Source organism: Benincasa hispida, chromosome 12 (assembly GCF_009727055.1).
Source record: "Benincasa hispida cultivar B227 chromosome 12, ASM972705v1, whole genome shotgun sequence".
Taxonomy (NCBI): Eukaryota; Viridiplantae; Streptophyta; class Magnoliopsida; order Cucurbitales; family Cucurbitaceae; genus Benincasa; species Benincasa hispida.
Window position 1 is genome coordinate 21,799,811 of NC_052360.1, and position 22,712 is coordinate 21,822,522.

General features: G+C 32.8%; 1 protein-coding gene across 1 annotated transcript; it reads right to left on the reverse strand.

Moving 5' to 3' along the window:
- Positions 1-19,507: 19,507 nt before the first annotated feature.
- On the reverse strand, positions 19,508-21,869 carry LOC120092579 (molybdenum cofactor sulfurase). Its single transcript, XM_039050704.1, has one exon. The coding sequence runs from the start codon at positions 21,777-21,779 to the stop codon at positions 19,905-19,907; it is 1,875 nt and encodes a 624-aa protein (XP_038906632.1). The 5' UTR covers positions 21,780-21,869; the 3' UTR covers positions 19,508-19,904.
- Between the last annotated feature and the right edge of the window lie 843 nt (positions 21,870-22,712).

Consider the following 22,712-nt stretch of genomic DNA (forward strand, 5'->3'; position numbering starts at 1 on the left):
CTACGAGGCAAACCTTTCGAGGATCCTCCCTAGGGTGATCGAATGGGAGAGTTGTAAGCCTTTGTGGGGCCCCTCCCAGGTCGATCGGGATGCAAGAATGGTGCTACGAGGAAAACCTTTTGAGGATCCTCCCTAGGGTGATCGAATGGGAGAGTTGTAAGCCTTTGCGGGGCCCCTCCCATGACGATCAGGATGCACGAATACAAGGAAGAACATATACACCAAGGAGTTGATCACACAGATGTGAGAGAAAAAAAAACCACCCTGATTACTGACGGTCGGCGAGATTTAAAAAAAATGGTTGTGCTCTCTTAAGTTACGCTTCAACTCCTACAAAGAGCAAGAGGGGGCAAGTTAGTAAAAAATTAATAATAATAAAAAAAAGAAAGCAAAAAAAAATTAAGAAAAAAAAAAAGAAAAATATATTTATATGAAAACAAAAAAAGGGGGAAGCCCTAATTTCCCATCTTTTTTTTCCTTCTCTTTTCTTCTCCTCACTTACAGCCTCCTACCGCAATCCAAGGCTGATTTGCAAAGGACGTAAAGGACGTAAGAACAAAAGAAAATCACAATTCAAACTGCAAAGGACGTAGGAACAAAAGAAATCACACTTCAAGATGAAGAAAATCATGTGTCCTGCTAGTATATATATAGTTAAGTTCGGACGGGATCTTCTACTAATCAGTTGAAATCTAATAAAATCACGGGTTATCTGAACTGAATACTGTTTGTTTGGTTGTGGAATCCCGATTTTTGCCGAAATTGGTTAAGATTAAAAAAAAATCACACTCGATTGGATGCTGCTTGAATTGGGGGCAACGGTGGAGTTTTGAATCTTCAGATTAAACGACGAGGAATTTTGAGCTTAAGTTTTAAGAGAGTGTGTGCATAAGTAGACGGCTACTTGAAAAAAAAAAAACAAGCAAACAATTGGGAGAAGGAAATCTCGCTAGAAATTGGGCTAGTATCGCTGGTGGATGAGTATCGCTGGTATCGCTAGTGAACTGATATCGCTGGTATTGCTGGCATCTCTAGTAAACTGGTATCGCTGGCATCATTGTAGGGTGGTATCGCTGGCATCGCTGGCATCGCTGGTAGGGCTGTCTTACGATGCTTTGGCTCTCCAAAACTTCTTCCATTTAAGTTCAAATTCATATTCCATTCAAATTGGAATTAAATTCAAATGTTATCTCAAATTTCAGTCTAAAGTTGGAGGAGATTCCAATCCAAATTTTATTCTAAGTTCAAGCTAGCCAAATCGGGTGGTGAAATAGATGTCAAACTCGTCCCAAATTAAAATTTGGCCATATCCCAAATTTTATCAAAATCCAAATGTTTAACTTTGATAATGAATTATGAATAAAATGTCAAGTTAAAATTTGGTTATATTCCAAAGTTTATCCCAAATTCGAGTTAAACTTATGTACTGAATTCATAGTTTGACTAACACATCAGTTGAGGTTGAATTCAAGAACAAATATATTTGAATTTCGATCACAACTTCACATTTTTTTCGAGATTCACCCACCCGTAAGCATGCATAAATCTCGAAAGGGGGCATTTGTTGAAGGATAAAATTTTGGACCAATCACAAGTCACCACGTCGTTTGCTAAATTAATGATGGATTTCTAAATCATTAACTTTGGGTCCAATTATAAGTTGATACATGTTCCGAATTGAATTGAAGACCAGTTTCAATGACGTCACGCGGTTGAATCAGATGAGATTAAATTGGCCCAATTTGATATTATTATTTGGGTTCAAAGTCCAAACTACAAAAAAAAAAAAAGTTAAATTGGACCCAAATCTCAGATCAGGCCTAAAACCAACTAATTGGGCCCAAGGGTCAGACCCATAGACCAACCAAGCCCACGAAGTCTGTCTGAGAACTCTATAAATAGAGAAATTATATTCGTAGGCAACATTTTCTACATTTAGAGGACCCAGAGAGAATTCATCAACAAGCACTCCTATAAGACAGAAGACCCTTAAAGACACAAAGACTCCTCCAATACTTCTACTCCAAGACTAGACTTCTACTTCAAGAATGTTCGGTGCTTTTCTTCTCCAACTCAAGCACATTCACCCAACTGAGAGAGAATCAGAGGATTAAGTATTAGAGATCGAACCACATCGCATCAAATCAACTTCAACATCAACACAGACTCGAGTTCAACTCCATGAGACACATTTCTCCGGAAATCTCGTGTGAACAGTACTTTTGGAACTTTTTGCTATAAAATGTAAATATTTTTAAATATTTTTTTATATTTAAAAAGGCCCATTTATTATTATTTTTTAATTCCTAACCATTAAAATTATTCTTTTGTTGGATTTTTAGTTAGATGAAGATTTATTTGATTATAAAAAGTCAACACACAACTAAATTCATTAATTTATTTTTCACCATATGTCAGCAATGTTATCATTTCAACATTGAACATTTACACATTTTGTTTAATTTTTTTATATTTCATTTTCTTTTTCAAATTTTCATTATGTTCTAATGATTGTTTTCATTCTTCCTCTATTTTTCATTCAATAATATAAGTTTTCTTGCATTTGTTTTCCATAACATAAATTTACAAATATGTTAAAATGTTTTTAAATTAATGAAATAAAATAACCTTATATTTTATTTACTTAGGCATTGTATTATTTAGAATTCAGGACACATATATCAAATCATTATTATAGATAATTTAAATCAAATACAACGAAAAAAAACTTTGATGGGAGCGGGAGGTTTTATAAAAATTAAATAATTAAACAACCAACAAAGTTCTTTCCCTTTTTGATCTGAAAAAATCTCCTTAAAAAAAAAATTTGATTTTAAAAAATATAAAAATTTGGCTTTATTTTTTTTCCTCCCTCATGAAATCACACCTTTGAAAAACTATAAAAGAATTACTTCATGAAACAATAATTAAGATATGTTATTATGTCACTTTTATATTAATTTTATTTTACAAACTTTATTTACATCATATTTTAATTTTATTCATCCATATATTTTTATATATTTTTCTCTGTTTATAGTTTAAATTTCACATCAACTATTTAAATCTTAAATTCAATTATAAGTTTATTCATTCAAAAATATTATTTACTTCTAAAAATTGTCTCAACAAATTTCAACAACATAAAAAATATCTCATATCCATTGCCAATTAACTTAATAACAAGAAATATATAATTTTCTACACTAATTTTAAATTACTACTTTTCATGTCAAATATTTACCAATTAAACTTAATAAATGTTAGATGAAAATTTTAGGTTAAAAACTATTAAATTATATTTTAAAATTTATTCTAAATATTTATGTGAAAAAAATTTAAGTCACGTGCATCAGACGTATCTCTCAACTAGTTAAAAGGAAATAGGGGCAGTGGCCAATTTCTATAAAAGAAGAAAATTAGAAAGAAAAGAAACGGCAAGAAGTGTCATGTGGGCCTTTCTTTCTATTCAATGCCACTGAAGAATAAGTAAATCCGAGAGCCTAGGTTTTCCCCCTCTTTTCCAGCATTTTAGTGTGACAACGATGGTCCGTTTGGTTCATAGGAATAAGAGATAAGAATGGAAAATAATATTTTGTTACCATGTTTGTTACAAGTTTTCCATCTTGGGAATGAAAATATCTTATTCCTAGGCATTTCATATTTCAAACCATCGAATTTTTTCATAACCATCAAATAGGTGGGTTTTCTCCATTTCCTGTTATTTTTCCCCCTCTCACTTTTTATCTTTTCACTTTATTTGTTTTACTTCTTTTTTTATATTGTTTAATTTATTCAATTTTTATTAAATTAAATTTATAATTGACATATATAATTAACTTTGTTAATAATAATGCTAATATAATAATTTTCTGTTATTATGAATTAATATGAAAAATCATATTATTTTTTTAAAAAATATGAATAACCATAATTATATTTCCTTAAATCTCTTTTTATTGGTAATATATATTGACATTGTTTGATGATTTAAAATCAGTTAGTTTATATCAACTTCTTTTGTACATATATAAGGCTTATAATTGACAGTAAACAATTAGCTAGTTAACTCTTCAATTAACAAAACTACAGAAAAAACAAAGAAAGAAAATAGATATTTAAATTAATTTACCAATTTTTTAATAAAAAATTGATTATATATATGTGCAATATAAAAATTTAATTGATAATAAATATATTAAACTGAAGGTAAGTGAATAAATTTAATTAGATTTTAATGGTTTAAAATTAATTTAATAACTTAATGTAATATATTCCCAATCATCCTATTTGCATTCTCATACATAACGAAACATAGTTATTTTTAATTCTAAGACATATTATTCCCAGACATTTTATTCCCAAGTATACTTTATTCCAAAGCATTTTATAAAACCTTGAACCAAACAACCCCAGAGTGTATTTCTAGATAGAATAGAGTTTGTTCTCTCTTGTTGGAATTGAATGTTTCTCTTATTGTTTATTCTAAGTTATCGGGTTGTAGTACTGGAAATTAAATAGTTCGTGTTGGGTTATTTGAGAGAAATTTGTAGCACAAATTTGAAGATCTTTGCCATCTCAATCATAGTAGAACCTACATGCACAAAAGACTGCATGTAGTCCTGAGTTTGTGGCGAACCAATATACTTTTTTGATGTCGTTCTCCTTTTCTCTTATCCATCTAATTTTATGATTCATTACTTATTTTGGCTATAACATGTGAAGTGGAAATTTGAGATATAATTTAGTTTATTTCGTATTTATTTATCATTACAAGAATTTTTACATGTTCTGACATTTTTTCCCGACGCATCAGTTTTCGTTGGCATAAACTGGTTTCTCGCGACGTAATTTTAATTCGTCGGCCAAAATGAAGCAACACCTACATTTTTTTTTACATATTTATGCCAACATAACTAGTCACTTATCTTGACGCACAACGCGTCACCCATAGTTTATAAAAAATTCTGCTTTTCCTTTTCCCCCATCTTTCTCTCCTCCCATTTTTCCTTTCCCCCCATCTTTCTCTCCTCCCATTTTTCCTTTCCCCCTTTTTCTTAATTCCCGCTTTTCTTTTCTCCTCATTTCCTTTCCCCCTCCCCCGGTTTTTTCCTCCATCTCCCTCATTCACTTTTTTCTTTGCAAGCTTGGAGGTCTGGAGGTCGAATGCTCCTCTGAGCTCGCAGCTGCACACTCCTCCAACTCCGACAATCATATGCTGTAAGTTTACCAATTGTGTTAACATAATGCTCTTTTTTGTTGATTAACATTGATTTTTCTTGAAAAACCAAGTTAAATTGTGAGGTATTAGAGTGTGATCGACTAAAATAAAGACCTAATTAAAACTTCTAAACGGTACATTAGCTCATTTCCAACAATTTTTTCCCCTCTTTTTCAAATTATTAAAATGAATGCATTAGGAAAGAAATAAAAAAAAACACATTTTTTTACATTACATTAGTGTGTTTAACTAAAGGTAGTAACTTGTAACTTGTAATTGAATATACTCTTTTTTCTCTATCTTACTTGTATTTGTAACATAAATTTTAAACACTTATCTTGTTGTTATTGTTTTTTTTTTTACAAATAGTTGAAAAAAGTGGGTTGAAAAGATTTGAGCTATATGGATGATGATTAGAATTTTGACATTCCATTAGTATGTGATTTATGTCAAAGGAAAAAATGGAAAGTAAAATTTAGAAAGTTAGAGAGAGAAACTCAATTACTTATTTAATTAAATATACAAGGGTGTGTTGGAACTTAATTTGTTTATAGATTGTGGCTAGAGGAACTTTGCGACCATTCGCTAGAGTTCAAAAAGCTTGTAAAAAAATGTTGTGTATAGAAAACATGTCAAAAACTAATTTTGTGGACATGGAGTTACAAGATGAGTTTTAATTGTTATCTAGTTTCTTTGGATAATATGTTTGTTATTCATACTTTTTAGAAACTTTTTAGGTTGCTTTAAGAGTCAAAGTATCATTTGAACATTTTTTAAGAGTTTTTTAGTTTGACTTTGAGAGTGAAAGTGCCTCTTAGATACTATTTAGAAACTTTTAAGCTAGTTTTGAGAGTGAAAGTGACTTACAAGAACTTTTTAAGTTTTTTTAGAGTCAAAGTGTCACTTAAACAATTTTTAGGACCTTTTTAGTTTAAGTTGGAGAGTGAAAGTGATACTTAGGAACTTTTTAGTTTGGGTCTGAGAGTCAAAGTGACACTTACCCATTTTTAGATTGTTTTGAGAGCGAAAGTGTCTCTTAGACACTCCTTAGAAGCTTTTTAGTTGGTTTTGAGAGTTAAAGTGACTTTTAAAAACTTTTTAGGTTATTTTAGAGTCAAAGTATCACTTAAACACGTTTTAGGAGTTTTTTAGTTTGGGTTGGAGAGTGAAACTGACACTTAGGAATTTTTTAGGTTGTTTTGAGAGTCAAAGTGTCACTTAGACTCGAGTTTTTTACTTTGAGTTTGAGAGCGAAAGTTATACTTTGGAACATTTTAGGTTGTTTTAAGAGTCAAAATATCACTTAGATACGTTTTAGGTACTTTGAGAGTGAAAGTTGTCACTTAGACACTTTTTAGGAGTTTTTTAGTTTGAGTTAGAGAGTGAAAGTGACACTTGAGAAATTTTTAGTTTGGGTTTGAGAATCAAAATGACACTTAGGCATTTTTAGATTGTTTTGAGAGTAAAAGTATTGCTTAGACACTCTTTATAAGTTTTTTTAGTTGGTTTTAAGAGTCGAAGTGACTTTTATATACTTTTTAGGTTTTTGCGAGTCAAAGTGTCACTTAGGCACTTTTTATGAGCTTTTTAGTTTGCGTTGGAGAGTGAAAGTGACACTTAGGAACTTTTTAATATGGTGCCAATTCATTGTTGTTTTATCATTATGTCATTATGTCTGACTAATAATTTTTTATTGAACTATAGACAACCAAAAATGGTGAAGATGTTAGCCTAGTGTAATTATTTCACGAAAGTCACTTCTCAGAGAAGGATGGGTTGGTAAATGAAGCTGCCAAAGATGCAAATGTACATTATATTATATTATACATGTGTAGATTTATGTTAACTCTTCGAATATGTGTGTTTTAGTGGTTTTAGGAACTTGTTACATTGTTATGTGGCTATCTTGCAGCTATTGTACCTAATATAGATACTTTCACTTCAACATTCTTTACGTTTTAGGTGTGTTTAAGACAAGTTTGTAGTTTTGCAGAATTTTTTTTTTTTTTTCTTTTGCAACTTTGTAGGTTTCAAGAGAAAAATTCTAGGATTTCAGGATAATTTGCATTGGAAAGACTAGAAATTTTTGTAAAATTTGTTAGTTTTGTGGCTACCCTGCAATTATGGTTGCTACTTTAGATTATCTAGAAGCCTAATTGTGCACTTTAAAGGAACTTTGCTCTTGGCTTATTTGTAGGGATCCGAGATTTGAGTTATACGCTTTTAGAACTATCGAATGACGAGTTTAGTCTTGAAATAAATTTAGGTGGATTTAGGGGGGAGGGATTTACTTCGATGTTTTCTATGCATTTGTTGCTACTTTGTAGGTTTAATGGGCATTTAAGTAGAACTAGGAAACATTCATAGCTTGGAACAGGGGATGTATATGTTATAATTGTAATTTTTTTTTAGATATATACTTTAGGAACTATCGAATAATTGGTTGGGTATTCTGTCCTAAAACTCGCAGTTTGTAAAGTTAAACATATGCTATTATCAATAAAGATGTTATTCAATATTTCTTCAATAAACATGTTATTGAATTTTTAAATTGCATTTGTTAAGTCTAAATCCAATAAACTAAGATCCATGAATATTACATGAATACTTGAACTTTATGTAGAGGCATAAAGATGGATCAAAGTTCGAGTAAATAGCCAAAACGGTCTATAGTATATGATTACCTTATTTTGGTAACAATATTGGATGCGGCCTACTCTGTAGCTATTACAAGTTGTTATAAAGGTGCTACAAATGAAGTGATCCTTATTCCTTCATGTATTAATATAAGGAGTGGGGGCGGCCAATACAATGAGTTTGCATAAGATCAGACCAAGAAGTAGTCACTCTTAATATATAATGTTGTTTATTGTTTAAGACTGACTATTTCGCTTAGATGACCTAGGTAACTCGATCTTAATCCTGAGCCAACTGTCTATTCGGGATTATTCTTAGATTTGCATGGGTGAGGGTTGGCTCAACAGTGCCGTCTCAATAAGCCTCCCATTTCAGGGGTAAGACCGGGTAGATAGCTGGGGACATAGGGTGCAAGACGGAATTCACGCCTGCCCAATTTAGGGATAGAAGAAAGGTTGTTTTTTTAAGTACTGAATCCATGTCTTGAGCAAGGAGCCCCACCCTCTCACTGGCCCGAAAAGGATTTGGTTTAGTGATTGGATCATAAACCAATTGTTCATTAGAGGATCAGTGGGAACTTAAGGAACAAGACGTAATATTGGGGGTAAAACAACATATTGACCCAGCTGTTATTACGAACAACCTATGAATGATCGATTTACTAGTTATGGTTATATCATGTGCACACAAATATATCTACAATGAGGAGAGTGCAACTATTTAGCTATAGTGGTGTGACTCGATAGTTAACGAATATTGATTAATTCGGTCTAAAGAGTTTTAGCTAATTAATCTTAATCGTTGGAGCTCATGATCTGTAGGTTCATAAGGTCCCTCTACTAGCTCGTAAAACATGAATACCTTGAATTATTAAAATGAGTGAATTTGGAATGATATTAATTTGAATTGTTCAAAATGAAATTAGGGTTTTGAGTTTGAATAAATTCAAAATCGAATTAGGGTTTATTTAATTATATTTGATATAGTTAACGTTTAATTTGTTGAAATTAAACAAAATTGGTGAGTTTATAATGTTTAAATATTGATTTAAATATTAATTACATGAATAAGATTCATGTTGGAAATTAGATGTGTGATTAATTTGATATTTGATATTAAATTAATTAATTAAATAAATATGTTTAATTAATTAGAAATCAAATTAATTTCAATTTTAAAATTCAATTTGAGAAATTGAATATTGAAATATTGAATTTGATTAATTGGGAATTAATCAAATTGAATTTAATTAATTTAGAATTAATTAGAATTTTGGAAATTAAGGAAATTGGAAATTTGAGAAAGTGGGTTTTTCCCACTTTTCTTGAACATGAGGTGCTTCTCATGCACAATCACATAATTCCCACTTGAATTGGGAAGTAGTTGTTGGCCATCAATCAGATTGAAGGTGGTTGCATGTTGAGATTCAATAAAAACTCTCAGATTTGAAGAAGAAACTGATGAACTAGAGCTGGAAAATCTTATTTTCTACACTTCTTTTTCTTCCTCTTAAAACCCACATTTTACCTTCACAAATTCACCCAAATTGAAGTTCACCACTTAAATTCAAGTATGAGAATAGTAGAAAAGATCTTTTGGTGGTTTACTATCAATTTGGAGCTGAATTCACATGAAGAGCACTTGGATTTGGGAGAATTCATCAAAGTAATGTTCAACTTGAAACCCTATTCAATTTTCTACAAAAGCATGCTTTTAGAACTCAAATTAAATGTAATTAGAGTGTTTATTGATTCTGTTTGCTTCTGTTGCTTGCTTGTGGTCCTATGAATGTTAGACCTAGAGGAGGGTATGAATATTTCATCAACTTCGTTGATGACTATTCTAGGTATAGGCATATGGGATCTTTTAGGGACACGTTTCTGTTTTATTTTATTTATTAAGGACGGATGGGTTTGAACATGAAGTCATGTGTTAGACATAACTGATGCGTCTACTCCCATGTGTCCGAGGTTATGCGTCTGAATGATGATGCGTTAATCTTAGCATGCAATAATCACGCATTCCTATCACAAGTTTTCTTACGCTTGCACCAAGTATAACACAAATGCAAGTTTCTCGGGTAATCCGAGGTCGAACACGGGGACTTGTCACTCAATAATATTTGTGAGGTGATGCGTTTGAGGCGATGAATAAGAATAAAAATAAAACGAAGAAGGTTTAAATGTTTTATACACTACTCCTATTTCTAACTAAACAGATTGAGCAATAGAAGACTTGCAATGAGAATAAATAGAGACACAACAACCATTAACGCATAGTAATGTTTATTATCTTAAATCGCCCTAGTAATCGCAGCTCGTTGCACTAACGCATCACACCTCTAGGTGGTCAGCCACATGACTATATCTCTATAGTGCATGGTTGCGTCGAGCATAATATTGTGCCTATCTCTAAGAACAATATGAACCTTGCTTAATGCATTCCATCTCTTACTTTCTCAGGCAGTTAGATGTGGCTATTTAACTTATAGACAAGCAATGCAATATCCCATAGATAGGCATTGCCACAGCCTTTCACCAAGCAAAGAGGATTAACTCATTATACTTGCACAACACACACCTCTCGGTGGGTTGCTACATGCATCCTATCTCTAGGCTACACGATTAAGCATGCGATTGACTTTGATAAATAAACTATGACAGAGATGAAGATGACGAAGAAGACGATAATGAAGGAGTAAGATTTGCATTGATCACACAATATCTTAATATCTCAAGCTAAAATATAATACAATACAGAGATTAGAAGAGAGATGAAGGACTCTATGTCAAGGCTGTCGGTGGTGCCATGGTTGAATGGTGGAGATGTCTTTCTCGAGCTCTATCTCCGGCGAATGCTTCGATCGTCACTCGGTCTGGGCTGTGGAGATGAAGAATTCTCACTAGACATCTCTTTCAAGCTCTCATCTATGATCACAAACTTCTGCCTTGAGGCAGAAGCTTGGATGTCTCAAAATGAAGGTCTCAAGGGCTATTTATAGAACTTGGACGCCGACAGCTGTAATGATGGAGGTATGGCTCACTGCTGCTTTTGTTGTGGTATGGGCGTTGTCACATCGCCTTATCTTGTTGATACTTCCAAGGTATGCGTCCAAGCTGAATTTAGCTGAAGTTATCAATGCGTTCTACCCATCTTGCAATCTTCTATTATGGCTGTCACTTCGTGGCCGCAATCTCTATTTTTTCACCGCGTTCTCCATGCGTTGGACGCATGCGATTACTGCAACTTCCATGCGTTGGACGCATGGGATTGCCATCTGCGTTCGTCTTTTGCGGTCACCTGGCTTCAGTGCATGCGTTTGTCTGTGATTGCTTATTACAAATGCATGCATTTGATTCTTGTGATAGTTACAAAAATAGATACTTTGGCATGGAATAACGCATAATATTGGATCAGTAAGGTTTTAGGTGCTTATCGACGCAAAACTCGATTTTTCACAAATTCTAAGTATTATCACTACGTTTTCTACCTGTTAGCCCTCATAATTCTAAATAAAAGGCTTATAATAACAAACATTTTTGCCAGTTATCAGCATATTTACCTAATGCACCAAAAGTCTTAAATATTTGGAAAGTTCAAAGTATATAAGGTTGAGGTTGAAAACCAATTAGACAAAAAGATTAAATCACTTTGATCAAATCGAGGTGGTGAGTACATGGACTTAGAATTCTAGAACTATTTGATAGAACATGAAATTCAGTCTCAACTCACAGCCCCTGGCACACTTCAGCAAAACAGTGTGGCAGAAATGAGAAATAGAACCTTGTTGGATATGGTTCGTTCCATGATGAGTTATGCTCAGTTACCAAATTCTTTTTGGGGACACACAGTTGAAATTGCAGTGTATATTTTGAACATGGATCCCTCGAAAAGTATTTGAAACACCTTACAAGCTCTAGAGAGGACGTAAAGGAAGTTTACACTAATTCAGAATTTGGTGCCCAACACATGTGTTGGTACAGAATCCTAAAAAGTTGGAATGTTGCTAAAATTTGCCTATTTGTAGGCTACCCAAAAGAAAAGAAATGTGGTTTCTTTTACGATCCTCAGGAAGACCAGGTATTTATATCGACAAATGCAACCTTCTTGGAGGAAGACCACATGAAGAATCATCAACCTCACAGTAAGCTAGTAATAGAAGAAATGACCAGAGACGACAGGTCCATCAACAAGAGTTGTTGATGAAACTGATACTTCACATCATTTTCAAGAGTTGAGAATGCCTCGTTGTAGTGGAAGGGTTGTACAACAGTCTGAGTGCTACATGGGTTTAATTGAAACTCAAATCATCATACCAGATGATGGCTTAGAGGATCCATTGACTTTAAAAAAAGCAATGAATAATGTAGACAAAGACCAATGAATTAAAGCCATGGACCTTGAAATGGAATATATATATATATATATATATATATATATATATATATATTATATATATATTTTCAATTCCATCTAGGATCTTGTAGATCAACCTGGAGGGGTAAAACTCATCAGTTGTAAATGGATCTACAAGAGAAAATGAGACCAAACTGGTAAGGTACAAACCTACAAAGCTAGACTGACGGCAAAAGGGTTTACCTAAAAAGAGGGGGTAGACTATGAAGAAACCTTCTCTTCGGTTGCCATGAGAAAGTCAATTAGAATACTCTTGTCCATAACTGCATTTTATGATTATGATTATGACAAATGGATGTCAAGATAGTCTTTCTAAATGTCTATCTTGAAGAGAGTATCTATATGTCTCAACCAAAAGAGTTTATTGAACGGGATCAAGAGCAAAAGATTTGCAAGCTTAATCGATCCATGTATGGATTGAAACAAGAATCTAGATCCTGAAATATTAGATTTGACACTGTGATCAAATCTTATGGCTTTGAACAAAATGTTGACGAACCTTGTGTTCACAAGAAAATTGTTAACAAAACTGTCGTTGTTCTGGTGCTGTATGTTGATGATATTCTATTCATTGGAAATGAAGTAGAATTTTTAACTGATGTTAAGAGAAGGCTGACTATGCAATTCCAAATGAAAGATTTAGGAGAAGCACAGTATATTGTCAGGATCCAAATAGTTCGAAACCGTAAGAACAAAACCTTACCACTATCTTAAGCATCTTATAGACAAAATGCAATCTAGATATAAAATGCAAAATTTCAAGAAAGGAACATTGCCTTTCAGACATGGAATTCATCTATTTAAGAAACAAAGTCCTAAGACACTCCAAGAGGTTGAGGATATGAAACGAATTCCATATGCATCAGCAATAGGGAATCTTATGTATGCCATGTTGTGTACACGTCTCGATATATGCTATATAGTTGGAATAGTCAACAGGTTTCAGCCCAATCCTGGATATGATCATTGGACTACTTTTAAGAACGTTCTCAAATATATTCAGAGAACGAGAAATTATATGCTCGTGTATGATGCTGAGGATTTGATCCTTACTGGATACACTGATTCTGACTTCCAAACCGATATTGATTCAAGGAAATCAACTTAGGGGTCAGTATTCACTCTGAATGGAGGAGCAGTTGTGTGGAGAAGCATCAAGCAAAGTTGTATTGCTGACTCCACAATGGAAGCTGAGTATGTAGCTGCAAGTGAAGCAATAAAAGAAGTAGTTATGGCTCAGAAAGTTTCTGACTGACCTGGAAGCAGAATATGCACCTGTCTGTCACCCTTTATTGTGACAACAGTGGAGTAGTTACAAATTCAAAGGAACTTCGAAGCCGTAAATGAGGAAAGCACATCGAGTGGAAGTACCATCTCATCAGGGAGATTGTACACAAAGAAAATGTGATCGTCACATAGATAGCCTCACAAGACAACCCCAGCTAATCCATTTACGAAGGTCCTCTCGGCTAAAGTGTTCGAGGATCACCTAGTAGGACTAGGTTTACGAGACACTTATAACTAGGACAAGTGGGGGAATTTATGGGTATCTGATACCCTAGTTTATTGTTTTTATTCTTTAGTATTTATTCTCTCATTGTAACTCAACATTGTGTGTGTGTATATATATATATATATATATCCATTGGAGTTTTAGTCTAAGTGGGAGTATTGTTGAGTTTTATGTCCTAAAACCCGCAGTTTGTAAAGCTAAACATATTTTATTATCAATAAAGATGTTATTCAACATTTCTTCAATAAACTTGTAATTGAATTTTTAAATTGCATTTGTTAAGTCTAAATCCAATAAACTAAGATCCATGACTATTACATGAATACTTGAACTTTATGTAGAGGCATAAACGTGGATCAAAGTTCGAGTAAACAGCCAAAATGGTCTATAGTATATGATTAAGATTGGGTACCTTATTCTGGTAACAATATTGGATGTAGCGTACTTTGTAGCTATTACAAGTTGTTGTAAAGGTGCTACAAACGAAGTGATCCTTATTTGTTCATGTATTGACATGAGGAGTATGGGCGTCCTATGCAATGAGTTTGCATAAGATCGGATCAAGAAATAAGTTACTCTTAATATATAATGATGTTTACTATTTAAAACTGACTATTTTGCTTAGATGACCTAGGTAACTCGATCTTAATCCTGAGCTAACTTCTATTCGGGATTATCGTTAGATTTACATGGGTGAGGGTTGGCTGAACAGCGCCGACTCAATAAGCCTCCTATTTCAGGAGTAAGACCGGATAAATAGCTGGGGACATAGGGTGCAAGACGAAATTCATGCCTACCCGATTTAGGGATAGGAGAAAGGTTGTTCTCTTAAGTACTGAATTCAGGTCTTGAACAAGGGGCCCCACCCTCTCACTGGCCCGAGAGGGATCTAGTTTAGTGATTGGATCATAAACCAATTGTTCGTTAGAGGATCAGTGGGAACTTAAGGAACAAGACGTAATATCGTGGGTAAAACAACATATTGACCCAGCCGTTATTACGAACAATCTGTGAAGGGTCGACTTACTAGTTATGGTTATATCATGTGGACACAAATATATCTACAATGAGGAGAGTAACTATCGAGCTATAGTGGTATGATTCGATAGTTAACAGATATTGATTAATTCCGTCTAAAGAGTTTTAGCCAATTAATCTTAATCGTTGGAGCTCATGATCTGTAGGTCCATAAGGTCCCTCTACTAGCTTGTAAAACATGAACACCTTGAATTATTAAAATAAGATGATATCAATTTGAATTGTTCAAGTTGAATTTCAATTTGAAAATGTTCAAATTGAAATTAGGGTTTAAGTTTGAATAAATTCAAAATCGAATTAGGGTTTTTTTTTAATTATATTCGATATAACTAACGTTTAATTTGTTGAAATTAAACGAACTTAGGGAGTTTATAATGTTTAAATATTGATTTAAATATTAATTTCATGTTGGAAATTAGATGTGTGATTAATTTGATATTTGATATTAAATTAATTAATTATATTTAATTAATTAAAAATCAAATCAATTTCAATTTTAAAATTCAATTTGAGAAATTGAATATTGAAATATTGAATTTGATTAATTGGGAATTAATCAAATTGAATTTAACTCATTTGAAATTAATTAGATTTTTGGAAATTAATGAAATCGAAAATTTCAGAAAGTGGTTTTTTCCCACTTTTCTCTATCATGATGTGCTTCTCATGCACAATCACACAATTTTCACTTGAATTGGGAAGTAGCTGCTGACCATCAATTAGATTGAAGGTGGTTACATGTTGAGATTCAATAAAAACTCTCAAATTTGAAGAAGAAATTGATGAACTAGAGCTGGAAAATCTGATTTTATGCACTTCTTCTTCCTCTTAAAACCCACATTTTACCTTCACAAGTTCACTCAGATTAGAGTTCCACCACTCAAATTCAAGGTTGAGAATAATAGAGAAGATCTTTTGATGGTTCATTATCAATTCGGAGCGGAATTCATGTGAAGAGGAGCTTGGATTTGGGAGAATTCATCAAAGGTATGTTCAACATGAAATCCTCTTCAATTTTCTGCAAAAGCATGCTTATAGAACTCAAATTAAATGTAATTAGAGTGCTTATTGATTTTGTTTGCTTTCTTGTGTATTCCATCACGAATGACAAGTTTAGTTTTGAAAGAAATTTAGGTGGATGTTGGGGGAGGGATTCACTTCGACGCTTTCTATGAATTTGTTGCTACTTTGTAGATTTAAATGACACTTAGGTGGAACTAGGACACATTCGTAGTTTGGAGAGGGGGAGGGGAGAAAGGAGATGTATATGTTGTAATTGTGTTTTAGATTTTCTTGAATCCTAATTATGCACTTTAAAGAACTTTGTTCTTGCCTTATTTGTAGGGATCCGATAGTTGTAGAGATTTAAAGGGCGCTTATGTATCTGTTTAAGTGGATTTACGACATCTCCTATCATGGGAGAAGGGTTCACGTCTTAATTATAACCATTTTAATCATTTTTTAGATAGTAAAATGGTTATTTGTGGTGTCCATGTTTTGATTATGAACATTGACAACATGTTTGTAGCTTGAGAGAGAGATTATTCCTCATAACCATTTTAAACATTTTGTTTAAGTCTTTGTGTGATTGTTAAGATCTTTTTGTGCATTTTTCTTTGTTGATTTTAAGAAATATTTCATAATATTTGTTTTTCCTATTTCAAGTTGTTCGGGTAAATTCTTAAAGATTATTTTTTGGAGATTGGGAGAAGATTTTTAGATGATTACTTATTTTGGTTTAGTATCTCACCTATTTGGGCTTATATTTTGGCTTAGGTAAGATTAACCCTTTTTTTTTTTTTTTTTTTTATGCAGGGGATTTGTAAGAAGCTATAAAAGCTAAAATTTTATTGTATACACAGTTTTTGTTCCTAGAATTTTATAGCTTGTATATTGAATATTAGTCTTATTTTTTAATATATAAGCTTACTTTTATTATATTTGTCCCCAATTGATTTATTTGAAAATTAATTTTTGTGTATGCATAATTAGGTATTCAAGAAATAAAAATTTGGTTATTTAATTTTTATAAAAAATATATAAAATTATAAACAACTTATGCCGACGCAATAAACATTAGTAGAAATTTGTCTATTGAACTGAAAATTTTTGTTGTTTAGAAATAAATATGCTTTTGTCGACGCAAATTGTATTTTGTTAGGAAAACACATACAGCGAAGCAAAAAATTGTGTTGGCAAAAATGGTATTTATACGACAAAAATAGTTTTCGTTTGGAGACACTTTTCTCGACATGGATACGACGATTATACCGACGCAAAAAAATGTGTTAGGCATAATCTATCCCAACGTTTTTAGTACTTTGCCTGACGCTTTTTTGCGTGGGAAAAGATGAAAATTCTTGTAGTGTATATCTCGTATAAATTTCCAACACCTTCAATACTAATTTTGTTGGAGTGTCGTGAAAAATCATATTAATGGTGGTCATTTTCAAATGAATACTTCTGCGTTTCATTTTATTGTTTCAATTTGTCGGGAAATAAAACAAAAAGGCCCTTCCAGCTAACTCTGTTGTCGTTCCTCCAATGGCAAATAATGACGATGGTAGTTTAGAAGAGAAAGGAGGAAGAGAAAAAGAGTTGGGTCGTCGGCACCAGAGCTATAGGTGGGAAAAAGGAGGTCGAGGGAGAAGAGAGAGAGAAAATAGAGAAATGGGAGATCTTTTTTATTAATTTATTTTAGAGAAAATATCATTTTATAATCTAAACTTTGATCGTTGTATCAATTAAGACCCAAATTAATAATTATATAAATTTAAACTCTGAACTTTCATAAATTTATCAATTTACACCTTCCTTCATGTTTTGTTCGACCAATGTCATGTGAAACTTATTACTTGAGTCAATTAAAATCCAAAATTTTCATAGGCCAATCAACTTAGAGCATCCATTATGTTTATTTTTAAAAATTATTCATGCATTAATTCTCAAACACGTGTAGATTTCTTTAAGTTTTGATTTTAAAAAATGGACAATTAGAGTAAATGCATGGATGATTCTAAATTGATCCATTTATAAATGTTTAAGGATTTGCTATTAATTAAAGTTTTACACAAGATTTTCTCAAATGAAATGTAATTGAATGGGTAAATTAATACAGTCACTTACTAAAGTTTAGGGTTTAAATCAATGCAATTATTAATTCAGAGTTTAAATATAACTCAAGTTTAGAAGTATAAATTGATATTTGTCATTCATTTTATTTTGTAACTTTCCATGAACAATAAAACTAATAATAATAATAATAATAAAAAAGAGATTAATGTGTTACTATAGCAAATGAAAAAATAACGACAAGAACCCTTTAAACCTATTTTTTTAAAAAACACATCTTTTAAAAAAAAAACCTATTTTTTCAAAAGCATACATTTTGAAACGTCAAAACCAAACACCTCATCTTAAAAACTAAAACATTAAAAATGAGAAAATTGTATAAAAGCCAAAAGTGGTCTTTTCCCTTCATTTTAAACTTAAGATTTTTTCCCTTTGGCTAACCTCATCCGCCAAAATTACAAAATTACTCTTAATTTTCTTTTCCCTCGTCTTCTTCCCCTTTTTTCCTTTCTCCTTTATTATTTTTTCAATAGCAGGGGTGTATCGTCGATCATTGGAACATTACAGTGGGGACGCTAGAGTGGGATTGACATGTATGATGTGTGGGGTTCGAGAGCGAGAGAGAAAAATGGAGAAAGTCAATCAGTGAGAGGAGATCGAGATGGAGTGTCGCCGACGAGAGCAAGAGGAGATCGAGATGGAATGAGCGTTAAATGTTTCATTAGAGAGACATAGACCTCTTTCGATAATTTCACCTGGATATGATGTAAGTAAAAGGACAAAAATCTTAAAAATTTAGAAAGAATATTTTAGGTAATATTTTGAGTCATCCTTGTACTCCCATTTGTCAGATTCTCAAAACGTTGAAGTAAATATTCAGAATTTTGCCCATTTAGATATAATTTTATTGGCTAAAATATCATTTTGGTTCCTATACTTTGAATTTTATTCTATTTTAATTCATGTACTTTCAGTTGTCCAAATTTAGTTCTTGTATTTTTAATAAATCTTAAATTTAGTCCATCGAAATTAATATTTATTAAAATTGGTCAAACAATAATAATATTTTATATATGAATATGTTTTTAAAATTTATAGTAAAAATACTATAGGATAATGATTTTTTTAAAATAAAAAGGATCAATAAACTAAGATTAAATTTAAGATTGACTGAAAGTAGAGAGTTATAATTGAACAATTGAAAGTATAAAAACTAAAATTGAACCATTGAAAGTATAAAAACTAAAATTGGACGATTGAAAATATATGGATTAAAATTAAACGGAGACCAGAATAGTATTTTAACCAATTTTATTGTTTTGAATTCCATTCTTTCTGAAACATGTTAAATAAGAGTGTTTTTGCCTCATTTTGCAAAGGATCTACTTTGCTATGGTCTGCATATACAATTTGATGGGTGCTTCATAACCTAAAATTGAATTAGACAATACTTAATAAACTAAATTTAAAATATATCTGTCAAGCTAAATATATCACAATTGATTAAATCATATATGTCCTCCACCTAAGAAATAAGAGGTTTTATGATCCATTGTTGAATAATAAATAATAATAGATAAATAAATAAATAAACCAGGAAACATACAAAGTATGAACTCACATGTGATTTGTACCTTAATTTCTCTGATTTCATCACAACTACATCATCCATAACAGAACAAATCAGTCCATAAACTGTCTGATATCTTTGAAGGTTCCAAGAATTTATTACATCTTCAAAGAATATAAGGGAAGATTTTGGAGGTTTTTATACGGATGACCCAATCTCAAAAGCGTTAATACGGAATGATCCATTTCTAAAAAAGAATAAAACGAACCTTCTACTTACATCATAGAACACTCCATGACCCCATTATCGCATTAAGGATATCTCACCTATAGCAAAATGGTCGGAGTTCTAACGGGATTTTCTAGAATTAGGTAATTTCGCATTAACACTTGTGAGATTAGGTGATCCGAGCAAAAACCTTGAAGATTCTAACTGAACTAAAGCACTTCAATAATGGTCCTTTGATTAAGAGCAGTATATCTCCAGCGCTCTTTCTCCACAAAATCTGCATCCAAAAACTGAGCAACAAAACCCCAAAGCTTGTAAACATCTTCAAAATTAGTCAAAAAACCAAGAGCAGCTGTGACCACACTTATCCCCAAATTCCCTTTACCCTTCTTCATGATCTTCTCATCTTTTCCAAATTCTTTCCTCTCAAGAACCTTCCCTTTCTCCTCTCCATACTTATCTGGGAACCAAATGTTATGTAAAAATCCATAGCTTAAAGAAATGTTGTTTCTATCAGCAAGCTTCTGTACAAGAACAGGCTCAACTTTCTCCCCTTTCCAATCAAACACATTGAAAGCTAAAGCTGGTCCTCTATCAAATTTCACTTTTGGGCCATAGATTTTGACTAAACAAACCCCTTGTGAATTGGGATGCTTGAGCTTTAACAATGAACTCACTAGCCAGTTGATTAAGCATCTTGCTCTTGTTGAGATCAAAACCAAGCCTAATGAATCCACTTGATCTAAGCCTTTGCATTTTGTCTCATATTGGTTTGAAACTGTTTGAATTTCTGGAACATTTGATCCCAATTTCTGTTCTTTCTCTATTTCTCTAAAATGGGTTGTTGTTTTTAAAGATTGGTAAGAAATTGGACCTGAAAATGAGCTTGTTGATGGAACCATATGATGTTGTTGTTGAAATTCAAGGTCTGTGTCAGTTCCTGATGAATCTTCATTCAGCTGCAATAACTTATCAGCAGGAACAAGATTGACAATCCCAATATTAGATGAAGAAGAATTGCTTTCAAGAATTGAAATGACAGATTTTTTAACAAGAAGACAACCAAATCCAGATGGGTTTTCACCAAAAACTTTATAGAATGAAGAAACAAGAAAATCAGGACGAAGCAATGACAGTCCAAAGCAATCCATATCCTTTGGTCCTAAAGCACAAGCATCCACAAGAACATGCCATCGATTCTCCTGTGCTATACTCATCCATAAATAAGGATAACGAGCTCCAGTAATTCTTGAATGTAATGGAAAAACAAAAAGACCCTTTTTAGATTTCTTCTTCTTGTTCTTACTTACAATCATCTCCTTCAATTTCCTTGAATTTATCCTCAATCTTGGCCAGGAAAATTCAGCCGACATGGTTAAAGCTCCCCTGTTTTGAGAGGTACTAACCATGGCTTCCACTGCCTCACTTTCGTAATCATAAACAGTTAAAACCTTGTTACTTGTTTGAAATGGGTATGATTCTGCTAAGAGTTTGAAGGCTGAGGTTCGATTTGCAGTGAAAATCATGGCGTAATCGGAATCGGAAACGTTGAGGAACCGGAAAATTCTTCGTTTAATGGCGGATTCTAGGTCAGAATCGAGGCCATTTTCGAGGAGACGAGATTTGAGATTACCGGTTCGGTAAGAAACGCCGAAGAAAGGGAAATTTAGATTGGAAGAAGGAAATGGGTTTGAATGTTTTTGGAATTGGTGATAAGAGAAAAGGCCGATGCCGATGTAATCGAGACAAATGTGGTTTGAGAGATTGAGATGGTAATATTGTTTGTTTCTGATTTCGTCGATTTCTTGGGTTTGATGGTACTGAGGAAAGGCGGCGAGGAAGAGGGAGAGGGCCTGCGGCGGCGACGGGAGGCATTCTGGGTTTGTGAAGGTGGTGTTTGGGAAGACGCCGGCGCTGGCTTTTGCGGCGAAGTCGCGGCGGGAAGCGGCGGAGGTGCGGGGAGTGGCGGTGGTTGAGTTTTGGGAGGAAGGGAAGTGGAGGAGTGGAGTTGGGCAACAGCTGCTTCCGCCGCCGCTGCCTCCGCCGCATGCGGCGGAGATCTCGCTCAGGCATGGCGACGGCATCTCTGTTTTTAAGATACTCTGTTTTCTCTCTGGTTGTTGGTTGCTTCCAAGTTCCTATTAATCGGGTGTTGGTATTATACTTGGGTTTGACCGTTGAAGTTTCTACTTTCTTTTCTTTAATAAAAAAATATTTTTCGTAAATAATTGTTTATTCTCAAGAGATTTAAGTATTTTTTTTAGTAGAGTAAAAATTATTGAAAGATATGTTCAACATGAAACCCTCTACAATTCTCATTAAAAGTGTTGTTTTTTGGTCAATAGTAACTACCACCTCCATTTGTTAAACATAAAATGGGAAGCTCTCCAACACAAATGATACTTTTAACCGTTAGTGAATCGACTACTTTAAATGTGACTAAATGCATTTTTAATAAAAAATTGCTGCATCTTTGAATAACTAACCACTATCCTAAAAGTAATTGCAGTATAACCTCGGTGCTAATTGTTGTCCCGGCTACTCTCCAATGTTAACCCAACTTCCAATTTCAAGCGTGTACTCATTGGAAAATAGATTGAAATCAATGAAAATTATGCCTAGAAAATAGTAGATCTAAATGAAAAACATATGAAAGGAAAGATAAAAATTGCTCTATCTCTTTCTTTTCAAAACCAAGAGCTATTTAAAGAAAATGTAAAGTCAGTTTCTAAAAACAAAAAAATCGTTTTTGAATATTAATATTAAAAACAATGTCATTTGAACTATAAATTTATAATCTAAGTCTCCCATGTTTTTTTTTTTTACAAAGTTTCATATTAATTAAAATAATTTTTTTTCTCCCGTTTTCGTTTTTAAATTTGTGAGATGGGAGGATCGAATCTTAGACATAAAAAATGATAGTACAAATTCATGTTAAGTTAAACTATACTCATTCAACGAGTTTGTGATAACTTAACTTTATTCAATAATCCGTTCATGTCACAAATTAGCCAAAA

Bases quoted from the DNA above. Each gene is read 5' to 3' on its own strand.
- LOC120092579 (XM_039050704.1), bottom strand. From the start codon at position 21,779: ATGCCGTCGCCATGCCTGAGCGAGATCTCCGCCGCATGCGGCGGAGGC.